Source organism: Macrotis lagotis, chromosome 2 (assembly GCF_037893015.1).
Source record: "Macrotis lagotis isolate mMagLag1 chromosome 2, bilby.v1.9.chrom.fasta, whole genome shotgun sequence".
NCBI classification, from domain to species: domain Eukaryota; kingdom Metazoa; phylum Chordata; class Mammalia; order Peramelemorphia; family Peramelidae; genus Macrotis; species Macrotis lagotis.
In genome coordinates, this window is record NC_133659.1 from 222,599,066 (window position 1) to 222,621,456 (window position 22,391).

At 43.9% G+C, this 22,391-nt stretch overlaps 1 protein-coding gene across 9 annotated transcripts in view; it reads left to right on the forward strand.

Moving 5' to 3' along the window:
* AATK (apoptosis associated tyrosine kinase) overlaps nt 1-22,391 on the forward strand; it is a 209,951-nt gene that overhangs the window by 169,283 nt on the left and 18,277 nt on the right. For 5 of the 9 annotated variants that reach the window (XM_074224940.1, XM_074224941.1, XM_074224943.1 and 2 more), the window contains exons 2-7: nt 1,085-1,218; nt 7,938-8,151; nt 14,436-14,515; nt 15,685-15,803; nt 16,457-16,544; nt 21,072-21,205. In XM_074224940.1, coding sequence (XP_074081041.1) covers nt 1,085-1,218; nt 7,938-8,151; nt 14,436-14,515; nt 15,685-15,803; nt 16,457-16,544; nt 21,072-21,205 — 769 coding nt within the window. Of the gene's footprint in view, nt 1-1,084; nt 1,219-7,937; nt 8,152-12,396; nt 14,516-15,684; nt 15,804-16,456; nt 16,545-21,071; nt 21,206-21,607; nt 21,741-22,391 lie in introns of those variants that run through there. The other 4 variants (XM_074224942.1, XM_074224944.1, XM_074224947.1 and 1 more) reach the window with 3 other exon arrangements.

Consider the following 22,391-nt stretch of genomic DNA (forward strand, 5'->3'; position numbering starts at 1 on the left):
CCTCCAAGACTTTTTGGGTATGGATACTTTATAACCTGATGAGAATGTGCAAGTATTATAGACTTCATAGACTTCTAACAAAATATCTTTGAATTAAAATGTGAAAAATCATTAGTAAAATTATCTTTTCCAATCTTCAGTACTTCAGCCTTTGTATTGTCCTGTCCTATACTATGCATTTTTTTTTTTTATCATGGTAATAGTAGCTTAGATCAACAATGACTGTTCTTCTGGCCACTTTTTCTGACTTGAAGAAGTCTACCTTGCATTGCTGAGAAATCATTAACAACACCTTCAACTGCCAGGCCCCTCTGAAGGCCTTTGCTTATTTTCTGATAACTAATTAGGTTGTTGTTGTTGGTCAGAGATAGGTGTTATTTTTTTGGTTTTCTTTTCACTTAACTCCCACATCAACAACTGCAACAATAACTTTCAAAGTCATTGAAGGATGTTTTGTAAGAGCTACAGTTTTTGCACATTTCTTTAGAATAATGTCCATCCTTAAAAATCTCAGAATTAAAAACACCATATAAATAAAATAATGTATAGGATGAAATAAAACACTTAATTGTCAGGGAATTAGCTTAGAAGTCAGGAAACCGACTTAGTTAAGTTGGCCCTGATCAGGTTGAAGTTCTAAGTCAGTCTAGCAGATATAGAAACAAACATGATTTAATATCAATTCATAAAATTTTGACCTATATTTATTTATTCATCTTGAAACCACACTGATGACAATGAGGACCAAATACACTCTATACTAACAGTGTATTTTGGGGATAAAATTGTCACAAAGTGAAACCATATAAAAATGATTGCTTGTCCCAACACTACAGTAATTCACTGTAACTTCTATCACACTTATTTGTAGACATGTTATATACATCACCCAAATAGAGTGTAAGCTCCTTGAGGATGGAAATTGTGTTGCTTTTCATATTTTTATTGATGTACAATGTCTTGCACATAGCAAGTGATTAATAAATGTTTATTGATTAAAGTTGAATTGATAACTTAGTAATGAGCCTTCTGTTGGGCTTCATTGTATAACTCTTCTCTCCCTGTCTTTGATCTTTTCTCTTAGACGGAGCCCCACTTAGTGAACTGTCCTGGTCCTCATCTCTTGCTGTGGTGGCTGTTTCTTTCTCTGGACTTTTTACCTTCATCTTCCTCATGCTGGCTTGTCTGTGCTGTAAGAAGGGAAACATCGGGTTCAAGGTAAGGGATGGACTGGACCCATCATGGAAGCGAGAGATGAGTTTTGTAGTGAGAGAGGGGCCAACCTCAGCTCCCATTGCCTGCCAGAGATATTGTTCACATTGATCTGTGAGCCTTGCAAAGGCTTTGTCTTCTTTCTTCTGCAAGAAGTTCAAAGAGGACAATGTGATTTGGTGAGATTGGTTACTTGCTAGTGTCAGGAGGGTGATGAGGGGGAATGTCAGCCAATGGACAACAGCATGTCTAGAAACAGAGCCCCCATGGCCCCACACAGAGCCTTGGAGTAATCTCAGGCATCCTGACCCTCTTTGCCTTTCCCTAACTCTGATGATAGGTTTTTGTTTTTTGTTCTTGCTTTGTGGGTGTGCTGTTGGATGGCCCTATTTTGTGGCAGAGATTTCTTAATGGTACATATTCCAAAAACCTCATTGAAGATAATTGACTGGGCTCTTCTGACCCAGGATATGATGAGAGCAGGCCCAAGCAGTTCTATCAGTGACCACAAATCCAGCATTCATCTCTGCCAGCTCACTTACTCTGAATGTTGGAACTGCCAAGAATGTTGATGTAAAGTCTGTAATCAGCTGGCCTTGAGGTCAAAGATATCCATCTTTGAATTAAAGTGCCCATTTTTGCATGGCGAAGGTAACAAAAAAGGTTTCTCACACACAATACACACACACACACATACACCCCTTGTTCTTGAGAAGAGAAAGTGCCCACCCCACTGCTGAGCATCTTCTCAGGAACAACTGAGATTACTTGGGTGGCAATAATCTTCATTCTCCAAAATTCTCCCTCTTCTTCCCATCTTTGTGCCCATATTGATTTCCTATTGGACCTAGTAGAGAATGTTGGGCCAATGATTATTTTATAGACTTTTAGTGATATTGATAATGATAGCCATTTTAATAACACAGCTCCACTGTAGAACCAGTGATTAACAGAATTGCTTATTTGAATTTGCAACTCCTGTGGTGGGTTAATTGTATGTAAAAACTGTTTCTGATGGAGTTTTAAAGTTTTCTTAGTTTCATGCATTGATCTCTTTGCTAAATTTATAGAGGCAGGGCCCCTTACTGTGATAAGTTTATGGTCTGCCTGTTGTTGAACCCCATAGATTATGACACAGACATCAAAATTGTCTTTCACTCTTACAGCATTGTGTAGAGAGAGAAGGTCTGATCTTGTTATCAGGAGATAGGTTCTTATCCCAGATGCATTACTTTTTAACCATATGGTCTTGGGCAAGTTACTTCTCTAAGGATTAGTTTCCTTATCCTTAAATGGGTGTATTATTATACAGGTGTATACATATATACATGTGTGTGTGGATTCAGGGACATACGGTGAAGGGGCAGCAGGTGATGCAAAAGTGAAGCTCAGCTCTGTCTCACCTGCTGCCTCCTTACTGCATGTTCCTGATTTCTAATCATTATCTGCCCTGCCTAATTCTTAGGTTTGTTGGGAGGTAATGGATATAAAGGCATTTTGTGAACACTGAGTCACTTTGCAAATGTGAGAATTATTGTTGTTAGAGTCTAGAAGATTTAAGAGTCTGAGAGACAGAACAAAATGTCCTTGGAGCTGTCAACAATTCAATTCAATAAGTATCTATAAAGTGTGTACTCTGCTAAGTGAGGGACACAAAAAAAGAGTCAGACAGTCCCCAGATGTAAAGGACCATATATAAAACTTGCAAACAAATACATTCAAAGCAAGCAATGCAGAGGATGAATAAAAAAAATTAAAAGAGGGAAGGCACTGGAATTAAGAGGGGTTTGGGAGGGCTTCCTATAGAAGGGAGACTTAAAGGAAGCCAGCAAGGTCAGTCATCATAGCCTAGGAGGGCACGCATTTCAGGCTGGGGGGGGGGCAAGGGGAGAAAATGCCCAGACAGACCATCATTAGCCACCACCCGGGACTCTTATAGCTAAACTTTTTTTTTCTGAAGGTCAGAATCAAAGTTGAAATTCCCAATTCACAGGTTACTTCTGATTCTGATGGCTCTTAAATTGAGTTAGCCTAATTCACCAAGTTAATAGGATCAAATCACCATTTCCCAAAGAGAATCTAGTAAACAGAATCCACAGTACTGATATTAATTAATATAAGAAATGGGAATATCTCTCCACATTTTTTTTTCTTTCAGAGAGCTCCTCCATGCGATTATTTCATGAGGAATCCTCTCAATCTTTCAAGGGCAGAAGTCGTTATTCTTACTTAGAAAGAAGACTGCTTATGTTCCCACCTTTTTTAAGTAGGAAGACAGAGGTGAAGGGACTAATTCAAAGGACTTCTGCATTGACATAACCATTGTGGAACTTGAGCCTCCACTGACCTGATTGGACCTCATTGCTTGGATGCCACAGAGAGGTTAAGTGATTTTCCCATGGTCACATAGCCATTATGGTCTAAGAAGACTAAGATGCCCCAGCTTCACTGCTGCACTCCCATTAGTTTCTTGTCCCCTCTGTTCTCGTTCCCAGCTCCTTCTGACCCCCTCCAACCCTTTCTTCATCCACCTCACTCCATACCAAAGGTTTGTCCCTAGCATAGATATGACATATATTGCAGAACAATTTAGTAATGTTGGGCATTGTAGCAGGATTAAATGCCCTGGCCCTACTCCACTCTCAGAGGGTAGGAGTCTCTGACCTCAGAGGCACAGAATGTGCTGGAGAAAGTGATTCTCCCACAATAATTGGGATTTTTGAGGAGATGCCTGGCATTAGGTTGCAAAGCCAGCTAGTACACAGGGGAAAGAAGTAGAAAATGAGTGGGGAGTCAACCAAGGAGAGTGTGGGGGTGATATAGACTGTGGGCCAGTCCTGTCCTGGCTTTTTCGTAAACACCCCAGTTCTCTACAGTGAGACTTCCCTCGCCCTTTTCCCACCAGCCCTGATTCTTTCATCTCCTGGTTCAAGGTGTTTCTTCAGAAAATTCCAAATGGAAAACTGACTTTGGGGTCTGGCTGCTATCTAGAGAGGCTCTTTCTCTAGACCCCATAGTGGTCCCCAACACTGGAGCTTCTTGAGCTTCTCTTTTTCCCATTCATTTGCTTCTTTAGGGTCTTAGGTGGTGAGCACAGTGCTGCTGGCACCATCCATAAGAAGGGGTACAATGATCTTACTGTCCTACCTGAACATTGTTGTAGCCCGTAGAATTCAAGATTTCTCCCTGCAGCCCTGCCAAGTGACTAGGTTTGTCAGGAAGTACCTCCCTCACCCCCAGGATGGTCTTAGAACCCCAACTCCTTCCAGGCCACAAGTTGGAATTTCTATTTCCTTGGAAAGTCGACAGAAAAAAGGAAATTCTGAGAGTGTGACTGGTTGTGGACTAGGTACAAGGTGAAATTAGCCAGGGAAGAAGGCTGAGTTTTCAAATGGTTTGAAAGTACTTTTGAAATTCTTGACTATAAGAGATGATTCTTGAAAGGAAGGCAGGGGAGAAGGAATGGCAGGGAAAATTAGGGCAATGTAAAAATAAAAAATATCAATAACAATTCAATAAAAAGAAAAGAAATTTCTCTTGTGAATGACTTCTGCCCCTGCTGGTAGAACTTGAGTGCTAGAGATGTGGAGGAAAATATTGTCTGTTATGATGGTTTCTGGGTTCTGTTATCAGGCACTTTCTTTAGGAGCAGGTGTGGCAACAGCCAGAGTGCAGTTGGTATTTGTTCCCTTTGCCTTGGATTGCCCAACCTCAAGCTTTTAGAGAAGACCAAGGAACTCCCTGTGAATGGGTGGGGTGGAGAAGGGTTGCTGAGTTGGCTGTCCCAGCCCAAGGGTAAAGGTCTAATCTTCATCTGGCAGATGGCTGGGGTAGGTAGCATGGAGCTGGGAAGCCCGGCAGGGGGTGAGTCTGGTCTGCAACAAGACTAAACTGTGCTCTCTTTGTATTTAGGTAAAGTTAGGTGTAGGGGACAATCTATAAGAAGCAAATAAATAGGTGGGAGCAAATTGATTTGATAAAGATTGGAACTGGAACTAAAGGTACTTTCTCGCCTCCATTAATGTGAGAAGCCCAAAGTTTGGATAGGATTGAGGTGGGTTTCTAGGGCCACCCAATGGAGATGGTTCACATCTCATATTGGGCCATTGTGACCCCAAGGGAATTAAATGTAAAGAGAAAGACAGTCCTGTCTCCCACACCTTCCTTGTTCAAGTGCGGGCAAAGATTTACTTGAGTCATTCTACAACCCTACTGGGAGAGGACAAAGGAAGAGGGATAGGTGGCGGAATACTAGCAATGGAGGCTGAGTGAGTGGTTGTCTCAGGAGTACAGTTCTGCTGACTTTGGGAGGTTAAAGGTGCGCACGTGTCTGATTTGCACACTTATTCACTCACAGAGAGGATGTTACACACATAACAGAAGGCAGGTAAGGAGGGCAAACTCCAGTTTTCTTTGTGGGGAAATTACAGCGTGAAAGGCTAGATTGAATTCAGGAGGAAACTGTCTGACCAAGAAATATTATTAGTAAACTGGTGATATTTAAGACTGGATGGTTGGCTTGGTTGAAGAGCTGGCCTAGGAGGTGGGCATTGGAGCAGGTAGCCCACTATTCTTGGGACCCTCCAATAACCCAGTGAAGTAGACACTAAAGGTATTTTGATTCCTGTCTTACAAATGAGGAAATAGAATCTCAGAAAAGTTAAATTAATTCCCTTCCTTTCATTTCTGTGTTTCTTCCTTGTGGTATATCTTTAAATGGTATTTCTTTAAACACTAGACATGCAGCTCAGACTGGAACCCAATTGAAAGGGAAGCTTCTTTGATTTGAATATAGTAAGAGAAGTGAAGTTATTCATGTTTGAATCCCAGTAGCTAAAGAGTCAAGGAAAGGGAGGGGTCTTTGAATGTTGAGCTTCAACCAGAGTTTCTTACCCAGAGGTCCATATATCCCACCATAAGAGGTCAAGGTCTATGGATAGATTTCACTGAGTCTGTAAACTTGGATAGAAAGAAAATATACCTTTATTTCAATACAATTGATTTCCTTTGTAATTGTAAAATTTTATTTTATTTCTTTAAAAACATTATTCTAAGAAGGAGTTCGTGGGCTACCACACTACTAAAGGTCTCCATGATGCCAAAGAAGCTAAGAACCCCTGCTTTAGACTAAGTTGATATGTTGAGGATTTCTCTAGAGGCACAAAAGTCCCTAGAGGAGGTGGATGTTCAGTGGTTTTCAGTAGTGTCTGACTCTTTCTGACCCTTTTTGAGGTTTTCTTTGGTAAAAATGTAGTTTGCCACTATCTTTTCTGACTCATTTCTGCAGATAAGGAAACCAAGGTAAACAGGATTAAATGCTTTGCTCAGGATCACAAAGCTACCGAGTGTCTGAAGGATGAATTTGAACACAGAAGATGAGTCTTTCTGACTCCAAGCCCAGCATTCTATCCACTTCACCTGCCCTACCCCTAGAGGGGTTAGGAGGATAATGATAAATCTGTAATCACCAAGTACTTAACACCTTGAGCACTATCAGATTTGATCTAAGGCTTCCCAGCCAGGGTTTAGCACAATTTCTACCCTACCCAGTCACAGGTTCTTTGTTAAGAGGTACTAACTCCTTCCAGTCATGCCCATTGCTGGGATCCTCCTCTGCAAGTCTCCCTCCCTTTCCCTTGGCTGTGGGACTCTCTTTGAAAAGCAGAGTATTCTTCCAGTCTGATTCAACCTGTCTGCCCACATAGTGCCTAGTCAGAAGTGTTTCCCTCCTTCCCTAATCCACCATCAGGCCATAGCACACACAAGGCAGGGATATCCAGGGATCTGATTCAGGTAAATGGACTGATGTAGGAGATGGAGTCCTGATACCTAGGGGACACTCCTAGCAATGCTCCATATGGCTGTGCAGAGTAATTTTTTTCTCTTTATTCCTTTACAACTTCTTTCAAAATATCTCTGTCTGTAGAACTCTGAAAAAACAACCTTGATAATTGTATTCAGTGTAATTGGTTTTCTTTATAATCTCATTTTTGTATTTTGTATTTAAAACCATTATTTTGAGAAATCATCCATAGGCTTTAGCAGACTTCCAAAAGGGTCTATGACCCCCCAAAAGTTAAGACCCCCAAGGTAGAGGTAGGAGCTAGGTGTGGGTAAAGTGCAGTGCAGTGATTTCATGAACTCCTCCCATCCATCTTCTGCTTTCCAAAGTGGTATATAAGGACCAGGACCTGTAAGGACTTTAGGAAGTGTCTAGTGCTTGTGGCTTAGAGGTGAAGTTGAAGGGGAAGAATAATGGGAAAGTGAGGGGAAAAGAGAAGTGGAGGGAGGGAGGGAGGGAGAGAGAGAGAGAGAGAGAGAGAGAGAGAGAGAGAGAGAGAGAGAGAGAGAGAGAGAGAGAGAGAGCACATGTGGGGTGATGGTAGGTGGGGAGAGGAAAGACTGCATAAATGGTTTGGAAGAAGCTCTGTTTGCCTTTCTGCTAGGAAAGGGTGATCCTGGCCTCTTTGACCCTGACAACAGGGGCAAGGAGGAACCAGGGCCAGGACAACTTAACCCTGAAGGGCAAGCAGGGAGAGTTCAGTTGCAGGTGTGGGGAGCCTGCCAGTGGGAGGAGGGGAGGGGAGATGATAGAACTTTCTGTACATAGCCAATGGTCAGGACTGTGGAGGGTGCCTTTCAGAGCAGTGGTGCCACCCCCACCATTTTTTTTAACTCACTTCCTATCTGTCCATCCCTCCATCCATCTGACTGACCCATTGCAGGAGCCCCCAGGGAACCCTGGATCAGGATCCACGGCTCACGGGAGGTCTCCGTCTCCGCTTCCCCCCCACCAGGAGTTTGAGAATGCCGAAGGTGACGACTACACCACCGAGTTCTCCGTGCAGGGGTCTCCGGCCACGCAGAATGGCCCCGAGGTGTACATACTGCCCCTCACTGAGGTCTCACTCCCCATGGCCAAGCAGCCTGGGAGATCAGGTTAGTCTCATGTTAAGAACTTGGGGTCAGTCCTGAAACTTGGACCCTGTACTTCCCAGATACTTTAAAGAATACCCATTTCCTCACCCTCACCCTTTCACCCACCCTATTTCCACATTCTTACTCTGAGACTTGGAAAAGATTAGTTTGTCCTCTGGACCATACTGAATGATCTAGGTAGGCTGAGGTCTTCTGGAGACTTGCATGGGAGTCTCGATCAACATACACTCCTTCTCTAGGCTTTTTATCATAAAAATTACTTTACCTGTTTGCCTTCTATTAGTGTGGCTAGAACTGTCGGTGGCTTTTCAATTTCTTAGAGAATTCCAGACCTTCTTCTATATTATGTTGGTATCCTAGGATTAAGGGTTAGATTGCACAAAGAAGACTTTGGGTGGACCTTGGGCCCTTCTGGGCAGCGGCAGAACTTGTTGATACAGGTGTTATGTTCTGCTCCCCTGGCCAATATGATGCCTATTTCTAAGAGAATGAACAAACCACCCTTGCCTCTAACCCTCAGAGGGTAAGCTCCTCAGGATCCTGGAGTAGGAATGAATGGCTTCAGAAGTAGGATCTCAGGGTGATGTAGAGGAGGTCTCCCTATCCTGGATTCCTTTTCCTTGACGATAGTACTTTGAGGTGGGGTTTCAAAATCTTGTCGGGCCTGGCCTATCCTGGGGAACTCCCAGAGCAACTGTTTATTGTTCTTTCGGTTCCTGGAATCCTTGCCCTTTCTGTGGAAGACTAAATTCTAAGAATGGGAAATTGTATTCCATGCTGCTTTGGTTTCCCTATTGGCCCTTAAGACTCCATGACTATAGCTTCAAGGACCCAGTGATCAGACCATGGGGGCTTTAAGACTTGGGGCTAGAGGAAACCTTTGAGCTCATCTGGTCTAACCCCTCATTTTTACAAGTGAAGAAACTGAGACCCAGAAAGTCAATCTTGCAATATGTCAAAAAATGTTCTATGTATCAGACCTCATGCTAAGCCCTGGAGATACAAAGAAAAGTAAAAATGAAAATTAATGAACAAAAAAAAATCCTCCAATTCCACACTGCTTTCAAGAAGAATACATTTCTAATGGGAGAGATAAGCAAATAAATTTTCCAAAGTTACACATGTAGTGAATAATAGAGCAGATTCAGTGGTGTTGTTCCATTACCATCCTGGTATGTAAAAGTCCTTCCCTTCTCTGGGGCTGTCCTTCCAATAGAGGGAGAATAGGCAGAGATCCTGGGAAGTTCCAGCTTTTTCATCTTTTCTGGCACAAGGCCACAGTTTTTCACAGTTGTGAAGTGTGAGAGGAGGAGAGACCTAAAGCCTCCAGGGTCTTCTGCAAAGAACTCTTTCCTCCCCAATCCCCTACCCTCTCCTTGGGGGAGATGGATAGAAGATAGATCTTTCTGTATTGCCAGCCCTAGTCTTCATTGACTAGAAGAGAAAAAACCCCTTCTCAGTGCCAGCCGGTTTTCTCCACACCAACCAAGAGGGCAGGGGGGTGGGGAAGCAGGAATTCATTCTGTTGCTATTGAGTGGCACTCATCCCAAATCTGTGCCATCTTGTGACCAACTCTGGGCAGCCCAAGAGACCCCAGAGATTCTTTAAGTCTCTTGGACTGTTGGAAAGAAGGCAGAACCATTCCTAGCTTATTTCTTTCCTTCTTTCCAAACTCCTACCCCACCCAATGGCTATGGGCATGAGACCAGGCCAGCCACACAGCCCTGTTTGGCCATTGTGTCCAGAGAGGGCAGCTTGTCCACAGAGAGGCACTTTTTTATGTTCTGTGAGCCTCATGGGGTGGGGGCCTATGAATCTGTCCTTTCAGTCCGAGAGGAGTGGGTGGGCCGGAAAGGGGGCTGAGGGCCTGTTCCCATGTTTCTTTGTAATTTGGGGGGATGTGGTGGGGGGGGTAGGTGTGGGTGGCAGAACAAGGTACTTTTTCACTATTTCTTCTATCAAAATCCTGGATTCTTCTACCACAGTGGGAAAGGGACCAGGGTTGGGGCTGGTTAATACTCCCAGGACTGAGATTTGCCCTGACCAGAATCCTCACTCTCTAGGTGCTCTTTGTCTTTTACCTGCTAAATGCTGAGGGTTCCTGCAGGTACTGTACTAACCCCTGTTCTCACTCAGTTTCCCTTTTCTTAGGTACTGAGGAGATAGCATCAAGTAGCCTTCCCTAGTTCTGTGAGATCGTCTTCTCTATCCTTGAGCCTCTTACTACAATCCCAAGGTCTCTGACCATTATAGGAGGTTGATCTTCATTGAACTGGGGGTAGTACTGTCAGACTCCAATTAACAGCCTAGAATAGAAGTGGGATAGGGGTTTCCCAATGAGAAAGGCCTCCTTCCCATGATCAAGGTTGTCTAAGGGTTTTTATGATATAGGAAAGTGTGTAGGGGTGAAAAGAGAGAGATAGGTTTTCCTAAGTCATCTTCTTCCCCTGGACTTTGGGATTGGAACTCTTTCTTTCTTTCTTTCTTTCTTTCTTTCTTTCTTTCTTTCTTTCTTTCTTTCTTTCTTTCTTTTTAAATTTAAGGCAATGGGGTTAAGGGACTTACACAAGATCACACAGCTAGGTAACTGTTAAGTATCTGAGGCTGGATTTGAACTCAGGTCCTCCTGACTCCAAGGCTGGTGCTCTATCCACTATACTACCTAGATGCCCCCTGGAACTCTTTCAAGGAGCTTTCTGATCCTAGAGCTGAGCTGCCTCTTAGGACTTCTGAGGGGCTGTATGTCAGACAGCTGCTGTCAGAGTGATAAGGAGGCTGTAGGCAGGAGCAGGTTCATCTCCCACCTGTACTGCCTAAATTTAGAGTTTTTTCATCATTATTTCCACCAGCCTCTAACTGAATATGGGCAATTCTTTCAATTATGCTTAAAAAATTATTCTGAGAAGGGGTCTGTAAATTTCACCAGATGACCAGAGGTGTCCACAACCCCAAAAGGTTAACAACTGCCCTATGTATTTCTTTGAGTGTGTTTGCTCTCTTCAATCCCTCTCCCTAAGGGGGGGGGGGGACAAGGTCAGTGATGGCAAATTTCCCAAATCTTTGCTCACCCTCCACCAATTCAGGCTTGGGTCCAAGCTATCTCTTTGACACATAGCTCCAGAAATTTCAGTTGTAATGTCCTTTCTTCACTCTGTCAGCTTGCCCCTCTCTTTGTCTACTTAGAGTTTCCAGGAAAATGAAAAAATGTCTAAAAGCTAAATGCTTGCTCATAGGAAAGCCATCTCCCAGTGCTAGGGAGCCCTGGGACCCATCACTGAAAGAAGGCAAAATTGCATCCCCAAGGTCCTCCAGTCCCTGCCATGTGGAGAGCAGTCTTGAATGACAGGAAGAGATGAGATCACAGACTTAGAGCTGTAAAGGGTTCAAGGCCTTTAGAGATGAAGGACCTGAAGCCAAGAAAGAAGTTAAATCACCTCTTCAGAAGTTCTATATCTAGTCTTCAAAGGATTGGAACTCTAGTCTTCTTGACTCTAAAGTTCCACCCACTAAACTATGTCATCTTATATATCTAATCATAATAACAATAGTAGTAATACCTAGCATTTATATAGAGCTTTGAAGTTTGTCAAAAACTTTATATGTGCTAACACTCATTGGATCCCAACAATAATTCTGAGTGCGAAGGCTTGTTACTCTTCCCATTTTTGCAGATTGAAACAGATAGCTTCATTAAGTGACCTCCAGGGTCACACAAAGCTAAGTGGCTGGGACAGAATTAAAACTCATGTTTTCCTGACTCTTGGGTTCTGCATTCTGTCTACCAAGTCATCTCATTGCTCCAGGCCAAGGTGATTCCCAACCACCCAGCTCTATGTCCCACTCCTCACCCTTGGCAGATGAGAAATCTAATGAGAGGGACCATTTGATTATGGTTGATCTCAGGTACCTGAATCCAAGGTCTAATACTCTGACCCTTTCTTACCCTCATCTCCAGGGAAGAGTCCTCCCCTTTCCCCTTTTCCAAGGTTCTCCAGATGTGTCCTGCTCTCTTGCAGATTAAAAGTAAGAATGAGACTTACCTATAAGTATATATGTGATTTGCTGCCTTTCTAACACAGTTTGGTTCTACAAATTCTGGAAAATCCACACACTAGCAGTTGTAGAAATTCAAAGGCTGATAAGTCATTTAGGAAGCATTTCTTCTGATCAAGAGTTGGTTAGCCTGAAAGGGCTAACAAAGGGCAGATTTAAGATCTCATTTTTCTTTCTATTTTCCACTGTAGATCATTGATTGAAAGCTGGAAGGGCCCTTACAGTATAAAGATGAAGAAACTGAGGCCCAGAAAGTTTAAGTGACTTGAGAACCTTACATGGGCTGACCCAGGTCCTCATCCCTATTTCCACAGCACCAGACTGCCTTAGAGCAATAAATCCATTCAACTTTCTTCTCATTTCTAAGACTTCATTGCTTGTGATAAGCAACCCAAATTTGGAATTATGGAGACTAGAGAGTCACATCCTTTGAGGACTGGCCTCACTTGGTAGTCAGAAATGAAGGCCGGGGAAGAGAGAGAGAAAGTTACCACATTAAACTTTCCCAAAGGTTGGGAGAGTCAGGTATTTGGTAAGAAAACACCCTCCAAGCAGACTGGGCAGTTCCCAACAATCAGGGCCTTGGGGAGTCTCAAAGGATTTAACCCAAAAGGGGGGAGCCCTGTTTATCTGCTCACCTTCAGAGTTTACATTGCCAAACCTAAGTTCCCCAATTACAAGCAAAGGAGTAAAGGAGTAATAGAACTCTGTTGCTCTGTGAAGTTTCTTTCAGGTCTCTGGAAGCCTATTTAAGTTCAGTCTCACACCAGAGCCAGGAAGAGGTGGGAGAGGATGATGCTCAGGGATGTCCTGGGAGGATGAGAAGTTGGGATTTTCATTTTCATTTTCATTTAGAGTTGCACCCTCCTTTCCCTCCCACCCTAGCCCCCTTCCTACTACAAAGTCATGGAATATCTTCCAGGTGTAAATGTGAATGATTTCTAAGGTCTAGGGCCTATTGGAAGAAGCAGCAATATCTCCCCATTAAATGACAAGTGAAGAAATAATTTATTGCCTTCAAAATCATAAAATGTCAGAGTATGAAAGGATCTTAGAAATCATCTAATCCAATCCCTTTGTTTTACAGAGGAAATCATTGAGACCCAAGTGATTTGTCCAAGATCATATGATTGAGTGAGCACCTCTTGAGATTTCTAGTGCCATCAGCACATCATAGAGGGAGCCCCAAGATATAAAACTCTATCAGGGTTACCCTTCATCTTTGTTCAAACATCAGAAATTCAGTGCGTCTATCCTTAGAATCTATTTTCATTTTGGGGACCAGGGGTGTAGAGCTTAGAAATGTCTCTTGAGTGCCCTGAGGGTCTGATTCCTGAAGGGAAGATAAATGCAGTCTACGCCACCCTCCTTCCTCTTAGGTGAGGGACCCCAAAAAAAAGGACCAGAGTATTTGTGTGAAATCTCCAACATCCCCCTATAGTAAACAAGGATGATGTGAGTGGGAACAGAATTCAGAGCATGCCAGAAAGAACTAGAGGGAGTCAGGGCAGATACCAGGGTCCAGTAACCGGCCCCTTCCCTCAGGATTGTGCCGGGTGCGGCCACCACTGACCTCACCCAGGCCTGGTTTGGGGTGGGAGAGAGCCTGGGGAGAATGGGGCCAGTGTGTCCCGTGTAGGGCTGTGCCAAGCAGTCCCCAACAATAGGCCTTTGGTGGGGCTGGAATGTCACTGCAGTGATTGGGTTGGAGGAATGTCAAAGTGTTCCCCATCCTTCCCGCCCTCTGTCCTCCTCCACTGGGGCGGGAGGGGATGGGTGGGCAGCATCATCAGCAACTTGTCCAAACAACACTGTCTGCTTGATGCTGCCCACTTAGTGGGCTCTGGACTTTGCCATCTTCTGCATTCAGTTGCTGGGCTCTTCTTGTCTGCCCAACCCAGGCTATTCTCCTGACTGATGCAATGATGGGATAACCAGAATAGCTCCCTTGATTCTCCATTGCCCAGGCATCTAGCTTCCTTCTTTTAGAATTTATTGCTCAATAATCCTTAATGACCCTTGGAAGCCCCATGATCGCATTGGGAAACCCCTAGACATGGACCCTCTTTCCTGAGTGACTCTCTCGTCCTCCTAGCTTTCTTGGGGTACCCCTGAAGACATAAGGGTAGCACCTGCTTTGGTGTTGAGTGACTAAAATTGGATGGTGCTGGTTGAAGAGGAATTGGGAAGGTGGGAAGGGAACCACTGAACCCAGCCTGCTCTGTTACAGTTCAGCTGCTCAAGTCTACAGACCTGGGACGCTACAGCCTCCTCTACCTGAAGGAGATTGGCCATGGTTGGTTTGGCAAGGTGAGTTCCGTTGGTTAATGACTTCCTATTTCTTTCTCTTGTGCCCCTTGGCCCTCAGGACGCAGTGTTTCCTCGAAGGAAGATGTCCTAACCTTAATGGTAGAGATGCAGGGATTTGGCTTAGAGGATGAGGACTGGGTAATTCCTCAGGGACCCCATAGCATGCTTTGTCAAACAAAGGATCTCAAAACATTTTCAGTCTATTTCCTCAGGATCTCTTGATTTGGAGGTGAGGGAACGGGAAAATGGGAGACCTTGACCTTGAAGTTCCACAGAGTCAGCAGCATGGCCCAGGTCCCTGCATGCCCACACACTATGTTCTCTCTGCTGCTGCTCCCTTCCCCAGTCCGAGTCTGACCCTGGGGACACTCAGTTGGGGGCCCCTGAATTAGAGGTGCCCCTTACAGTAGGATTCTTAATGCCCTGCTGTCTGTGCCTTTTACCCTTCTCTGGGGGACAGGTAGGTGGCCCCACCTTGCCAAGGCCCCAGAACCTGGCCTGGGCCTGGGACTACAGCTGGTGAAGGAGGTAATTCTGAGGGATGCAGGAGCTGGACTTTGCACAGGAGTCTCAGCTCTTTGTGCCCCCAGCTCTTAGCTCTGTCATTTGACTTTCCTTGCCTTCCTCTTTGTCCCATAGACCTTAATTAAAATCTGTCTTCCTCCCCCCCCCCCCCCCCCAGGGATGAGAAGGGAATTCAGAGATATAGTTTGGGAAGGGGAGCTACACTCCCTTAGGGAGGGATTGGTGAAAGAGCCCCTGTGAGTCCCATCATGAAATGCATTGGAGTCCCTGGGTGGAGAGGGCCCAGAGCAAAGCAAAGACTTGGTGGATGAGATGGTTTCAAATAGGACAAGAGGTAGCCTGGGTAAGCTGAACAGGTTGCCCTCCCATGAGGGAGTCCATGGAGTGCCCCTTCCCCATAGCCAGGACCTAGATGCTTCTCTGAGCTACACCGAGACATTAACCAGGAGCCTGCTTCTAATCCAAGTCAGAGTCTCACGAAAGGAGTAGGTCAGGGACTCCCTGGGCCAGTGCTGCCCTCTGCTTGGGGGCTTCTTGACCCAGCGGGTGAGCCCCTCCTTCACGGCAAGACCTGTGTTTCGGGAACCTTACGGAGTGGGAGGGGGGGTGTGGGTGGGTGACGGCCCTGTTTCCTGCCCATGCAGGTGTTCCTGGGTGAGGTCAATTCAGGCATCAGCAGCACCCAGGTGGTAGTGAAGGAACTGAAGGTGAGCGCCAGTGTTCAGGACCAGATGCAGTTCCTCGAGGAGGCCCAACCATACCGGTAGGTGGAGGCAGCCTTGCCCAGCTGGCAATCCCCCTCATTCCCAACAGGAATCATGTTGTGGGCTGCACAGAGGGGCGGAGGTGGGGACCAGAACCGGGGCAGAGCTGGCTTTGATCCTAGAAGAGAAAGTGGGTAATGATGATATCACAGCAGGTACCAGCGACATCTGGTGGACAAAAAGAGAAATCCCGGTCCAGCCAGAGAGTTGGCATCAGGAATGCTTTTCCCTCAAGGCTGTCCCACCTTCTCTGCCATTGAGTTGATGTCTGGCATAGTGGATAGAGCATTGGCCTTGGATTCAGAAAGACAGGAGTTCAAATCCAGCCCCAAACACTTTACTCATACTAGCTGTGTGACCTTGAGCAAGTCACTTAAATCTGGTTGTCTTGTATCCAAGGCCATCTTCAGTTGTCCTGATTCATATCTGGCCAATGGATCCAAATGGCTCTGGAGGAGAAAGTGAGACTGGTGGCTAGCACAGTCCCCCTCATGGCATCACCACCCTGATGTTGTGGTCTTCTTCAGTAATTAAGGACAAACATTGTTGTATGTGGGGTCCTTATTAACCTGCCCATTAGTCATTGGAGCCCCAGGTCTGAAGCAACCCTTCCCCATTTGTTGCCCCAGTGGAGCTCATCCTTTCTCTACAGGGCTCTTCAGCACAGTAACCTGCTTCAGTGTCTGGCCCAATGTGCAGAGGTGACACCATACCTACTGGTGATGGAGTTCTGTCCACTGGTGAGTCAGGGGTTCGGACGGGAGGAGGGCTTGTAGTTCCCTGCTTTGCCTTTCTCTTCTGGTCAGGGGCTTTTTACCTTTTTACCTTTTTTCATGTATCTCTTGGCAGTGTGTTGGAAGTCCACAGATCCTTTCACAGAATAATATTTTTTAAAAGCACAAAATAAAATACAAAGGAGACCAATTCTATTCAAACGTTGTTACCCAAAAGATTAACCCACAGACCTCAAGTTATCTAGGTGCCTCTTCTTCTTGGGGGAAGGCCCTCTCTTTGACATTGGTCTTTGGCTTGGGGCAGGACCAGGAACCACCAGATAAAATCAAGAAGGTTGATGTTTGGATCCATATGGAGGCTTAGTCCTATAGATACACTTGGGGGACCAGTCTATCCTAGGACTTTCTTGGAGAAGATATTCCTTTTTACTAAAACTCCAGAAGATCCAGAGAATTCTGGCTACATCAGTGTGAATCAGTAAGATCAGCTAAAGTGATTTAAGTCCTGAGAGGGCCCCACACCTAACCAGACATTCTCCAGAGTGTCTTAGATCCATGAGCAATGGAAGCAGACCCACTGAGAAAACCTGAGGTGATCTCAATCACAACCTTAACCCTTCAGCCCAGCTAGGATTGATCTGACCATGCAGTGTGAGTGGTGGGGCTTCCCCCCCCCCCCGACAGGTTCCAGGGAGCTTGTCTGTTATTAGGAGAGAATTCACTGGACCCTCTAGAAATACATCCATAATTTGGTGGGGGGATACTATCCCTCTTAAAAGTATTCAAAGCCATATTTTAGTGATTTTTTTAGCTTTATGGCCCCTTCCTCTTCCTACTGTGTTATTTTGTAGTATAACAAATTTGTAAATTAGAAGCAAATATTTATTATTTGATGACTGACTTATCAACTTAAGTAATCCCCAATTGTTTATCCAGTAACATTGGAACCAAAATTGATAGGGTAGTCCTGTCTTCTGATTAAATTTGTATTTCTGAGCATTGAAAATCAGATTAGATCTCTTTGAGTCTTGATGATCTATATGCATATTGTCCACTTTGTAAAATATCCATGGAAAATGCTCATCTATAAAATGGGAGTTCATAAGAGCACTTATACCCAATGTTGTTATCATGATCAAATAAGATAATTTGCAAAGTGCTTTGCAAACTTTAAAACATTAGCTATTATTTTTATAATAGCTCTTGAACTAGGCAGCTTGTTTGAGTGGATAGAGGACTGAGCCTGAAGATGAGAGATCTCATCTTCCTGAAGTTCTTTCAGACATATGACTCTGGACAAGTCACTTAACTCTGTGGGGGGGGGGGGGGGCTCAGTTTCCTCATCCATAAAATGAACTGGAGAAAGACATGGCAATCTACTCCAAAATCCTTGCCAAGAAAACCCCAAATGGAATCACAAAGAGTCAGACAGGACTGATATGACTGAATAACAAAAGCAACAAGCTTTTGACTTATGACACCAAGAGAAAGAAGAGGGAAAATATTTCTAGCAGAGGATAATGGAATGGCAAAAAGTATGCATTTTATAATTGTTACATCATCTGGACCTAAGTGAAAAAATATGAATAAGAGTTATAGGAAATAAGGTCAGAGAAACAAGATGGTGCTAAAAATGTGAAACATCTTGAGTGTTAGGCTTGGGAGTTTAACCATGGTGAACAGAATTCTATATTCACAAAACTGGTGCTTTTAAAAAATAAGCAGGCCAATGTGCAGAAGGAATTGAAGTGTTCAGAGATTTATGGCTGGGAAAACAGAATGACAGCTATTATGAGAGTCTAAACATAAGCTGATTAAAAACCTGGACTTAGGATAGTGGCAGTGATAAGAGAGAGGAGAGGGAGAACCCCAATATTAGATGCTATTTGTGTACATACTATTCCCTTTTATTACAATTAAAAAATATTCTTGTGGGTTTTTTCTTAAAATTTTAGAAAATCAGTAAATTCCGTGGCACACTTAGGATTAGGAGTTGTTCAAAGACCTATCCATTTTCTGCACATACCTAGAGAGGGTTTCCACTCCTTTCCATCCCAGGAGTATATCATCTCTACTCCATCACAGTCTTCCTCAGTCTAGTGTGTATTGCAACAAAAATTACTTTACCACAAGTTAATGGATGTGTTATCCATAATTAGCATTAATTATTAATAGTAGAAATTACTTATGAGATTATAAGCAAGAATCTGTTTTTATGTGAAAATTTTCATATTTTTTCAAATTACATGTAAAACAATCCCCATTCCTATTAAAAACACTAGGTAGCAAAGGAATAATGGAACTTTCCTCAAAATGTTAAGCAGTATCTATCTAAAACCATCAACAAGCATTATTTGTAATGGGGATCAACTAGTAGCCTTCCCCTTAGGATCAGGGTTGAAGCAAGGATACTGATCATCACCATTATTATTCAAAAAATGTTAGCTAGAGTAATAAGAAAAGAAAAAGAAATTGAAGGAATTACAATAGACAATAAGGAGACAAAACTAGCACTCTTTGCAGATAACATGATGGTATACTTAGGGAACCCTAGAGAATCAACTCAAATTATATGTAAAAACAATTTTTAATTTTAAATTTTAAAAATTTTAATTTCTTTAAAATTTCTTTACAATCCTTTCTCCCCTTCCTATTTTCCTAGAGACAGTAAACAATTATAGATTATATATGTACAGTACTGCAAAACATATTTCCATATTGTTGTTGTTCATTTGTTAAAATCATATATAATGCTTTGCAACCCCAGTCAGAGTTTTCTTGGCAAAATTACTGGAGGGGTTTGCCATTTCCTTTTCCAGCTCATTTTACAGATAAGGAAGCTGAGACAAACAGGGTGAAGTGACTTGTTCAGAGTCACACAGCTAGCAAGTATTGGAGGCTGGATGTGAACTAAGGAAGATGAATCTTCCTGGCTCCAGGTTCAACACTCCATCCACTGTGTCATCTGGCTGCCCAATTAACATATTATCCATGTTGCACAAGAAAACACAGACCTCCTTCTCCCCAAATAAACAAGAAAAAATAAAGTAAAAAAAGAAACAATATGTGTCAATTTCCATTCAGACCCCATCTGTTCTTTCTCTGGAGCTGGATGGCATTTTTCAAACTAAGTCCTTTGTATTGTCTTGGGTCATTATATTGCTGAAAATAGCTCAGTGGTTCACAGAAATTGATTTTTTAAAAATTTAACAAATATGCTGTATCTATCTAATTTTAAGAAAAATTGTATCTAAATGATTTTTGTCTTCTTTAAAGTAATCTCAACATTTACTCATTCATTCCTCAAAGTTGGCATTACTCAGCACATTGCTAGAACCCTGGAGTCTGAAGACTTAGATCAAAATTCTGCTGACAGTTATGATTTGGACAAACTTAGGACAGTCACTTAACTTTCATGGGTCTCAGTTTTCTTATCTGTAAAATAAGAAGGTTGAACTAAATGGTCTCAGAGGACTTTCCCAGTTCTAAGTTCCAGAGAAGGTCTAATGAGGCACACGGGGAGATTGATCACCCTGCTTTATAGTCTTAGATGCCAAGATTGACTGACCTTGGGTCCCTTCCAATGCTAAGATGTTATGATTCTGTGATACCTAAAACTTGTATGTCACAGGTCATGTCATAGGAACATGGAACATAATAGATTCAGAAACTAGTTCACCTGAACTTGAAACTGTTTTACTGTGATCTCTTAATCGGTGGCATCTCAAATTAGACACTCAACCAGACCATTTTCCATTTAGTTTGGTCTTACACCTTGATCCCCCACAAAATACCAAAAAACCCAATCAATGGTTATTATTATTATTGCAAGCACTTATATAGAGCTTACAAATATCTCATTTGGACCTCACAGCTACTCTGTGAGGGAGGTGCTATTATCTTCCTTTTACTGATGAGGAAACTGAGGCCAAGCAAGGTTAAGTGACTTACCCAGGGCCCCATGGCCAGCATCTGAGGTAGAATTTTCAACTTAGCTCTTCCAAGTCCAGGGGTCTAAATACTTTGCCACAAAGTTGCCTGTTTTCTTGCTAGTATCCACCCACTTTGACTTCCTTTCCAAGATAAGTTCCTTCCTCTAACCCAAGAAATTGTTTTTTTGTTTTGTTTTGTTCTTTTTTTCGTCTAGTCCTCAGCTCTTACTCCTAGTTCAGCTTGGCCTTCTACTGTATTCTCCCAGCCTGTATCATTGAAGTTTTTGTTCTAACCTTTCTTCTTTGGAAATATCTTTTTCTCCTGCTTCCCTTCAAAATGCCTGGATGTCACACTTAAGGGTGTGTGATATAGACTTTTAGATGAACCAGGAGGGCATTTCTCATTACCCTTTTAAGCCCTTCTTAGCTTAGTGTATTGTAGAATAGTCTAACACTATTCTAATGTTATCCTGGCCCAAAGGCAGCTTGTCAGATGGAGAGTAGGAGCTCTGTGGTCATACATGCTGGCCTTGGCTCTCCCCACCCTTGCATGCTTACTCCAGAGAGCTGGGCATATAATTCTGGGGTCACTCTTTGGCAGGGAGACCTCAAGGGCTATTTACGAAGCTGCCGGGTGGCAGAGTCCATGGTCCCAGATCCCCTGACTCTGCAGAGGATGGCTTGCGAGTTGGCATGTGGAGTCCTACACCTGCACAAGAACAATTATGTGCACAGGTAAGCTGGAAACTGTAACCTTCTGTGGCTTTAAGTAGGGCACTCACATTAATAGGACTGGAGGTGGCAGAAATGGTGGAGGTCGGGAGGCTGGGGCCTCCGAGTTGTATCCTCAGATAGTGGCTTGGGGAGCCTGCCTCTTCTGTCCTGAGCTTGGGGGTCTGAATCTCTATTGCCTAACTAGAAGAGATTGGGGGCCCAGGAGCTTCCCTCTGCCATTCTTGTCCCCCCCCCCCCCCGCAACACCTGCCTTTCTCTGCCTTCCATTCCTTTCCAAACATGCTCTTTTCTTCCCTGCCCTATGGATTTGAAGAGAATTTGCCCTGGATTTCGCTAGGTTGTACTTGGTGACCTGGGTCTGAGGTTCTTTGTTAAGTACAAGCTTTCCCTTCTCAGACATTAGGTCCTTTGTGTTGGATTAGCTCAGCCCTTCTGGAATTTGTCTTCAGTTTGCTTATCTGCTGGACAGGAGCCACTGGAGTCAGATGGACTATTCTCTCTCTCTCTCTCCAGGACAAATGGGAGAAGGAACAAGGTGAAGAATGAGAGATTTAGGAAAGAAATTCCTAATAGGAAAAGCTATCCTTCCTTGGCCCTAGAGGGAAGCTGTGTGCATCCAGGTCCTGAGTTCCATATAACTGGACTGGTTTAGGAGGGGTTTTTCCCTAAGAGGCTTGGAATGCTTTGAAGTCCGCATTTAGAACTGAGGGATATCTAATAAAGAATTCCTCCTCATTTTACAGTTGAGTAAACAGATCCAGAGATGGGCAGTGACTTGCCCAGAGTCACAAAGGTAGTAAGCTCCAGAGCTAGGATTTGAATCCAGGTCTTCTGACTCCAAATCCAGTGCTCTCTTCCATGATGCCACGGCCCTCCCTCCCCTGCCCCGCCAGCTCGAGGATTCTCTGATTCTGATTCTTCCAGGATGCACGAGCTGCCATGGGGGCAGCCTCTCCCCCAAGCGCCACTGCTCACCTTGGCCTTCCTCCTCAACAATATCCTGATGCTGAGTGAGCGACACAAAGAGACTCCAGCATCAGTGATTTTGTTGAAGAGGGTGGCTGCCAGCTTCTTCCTGACCTGCACTGCCCCTGTCCCCCTGAGGCCTGTCCCGGGAGCAGGAAGAGGAGGCCCGTTCTTGGATCCTGCCCCCACACCCAGGACATGCTGCTGCCCGGAACCCTTG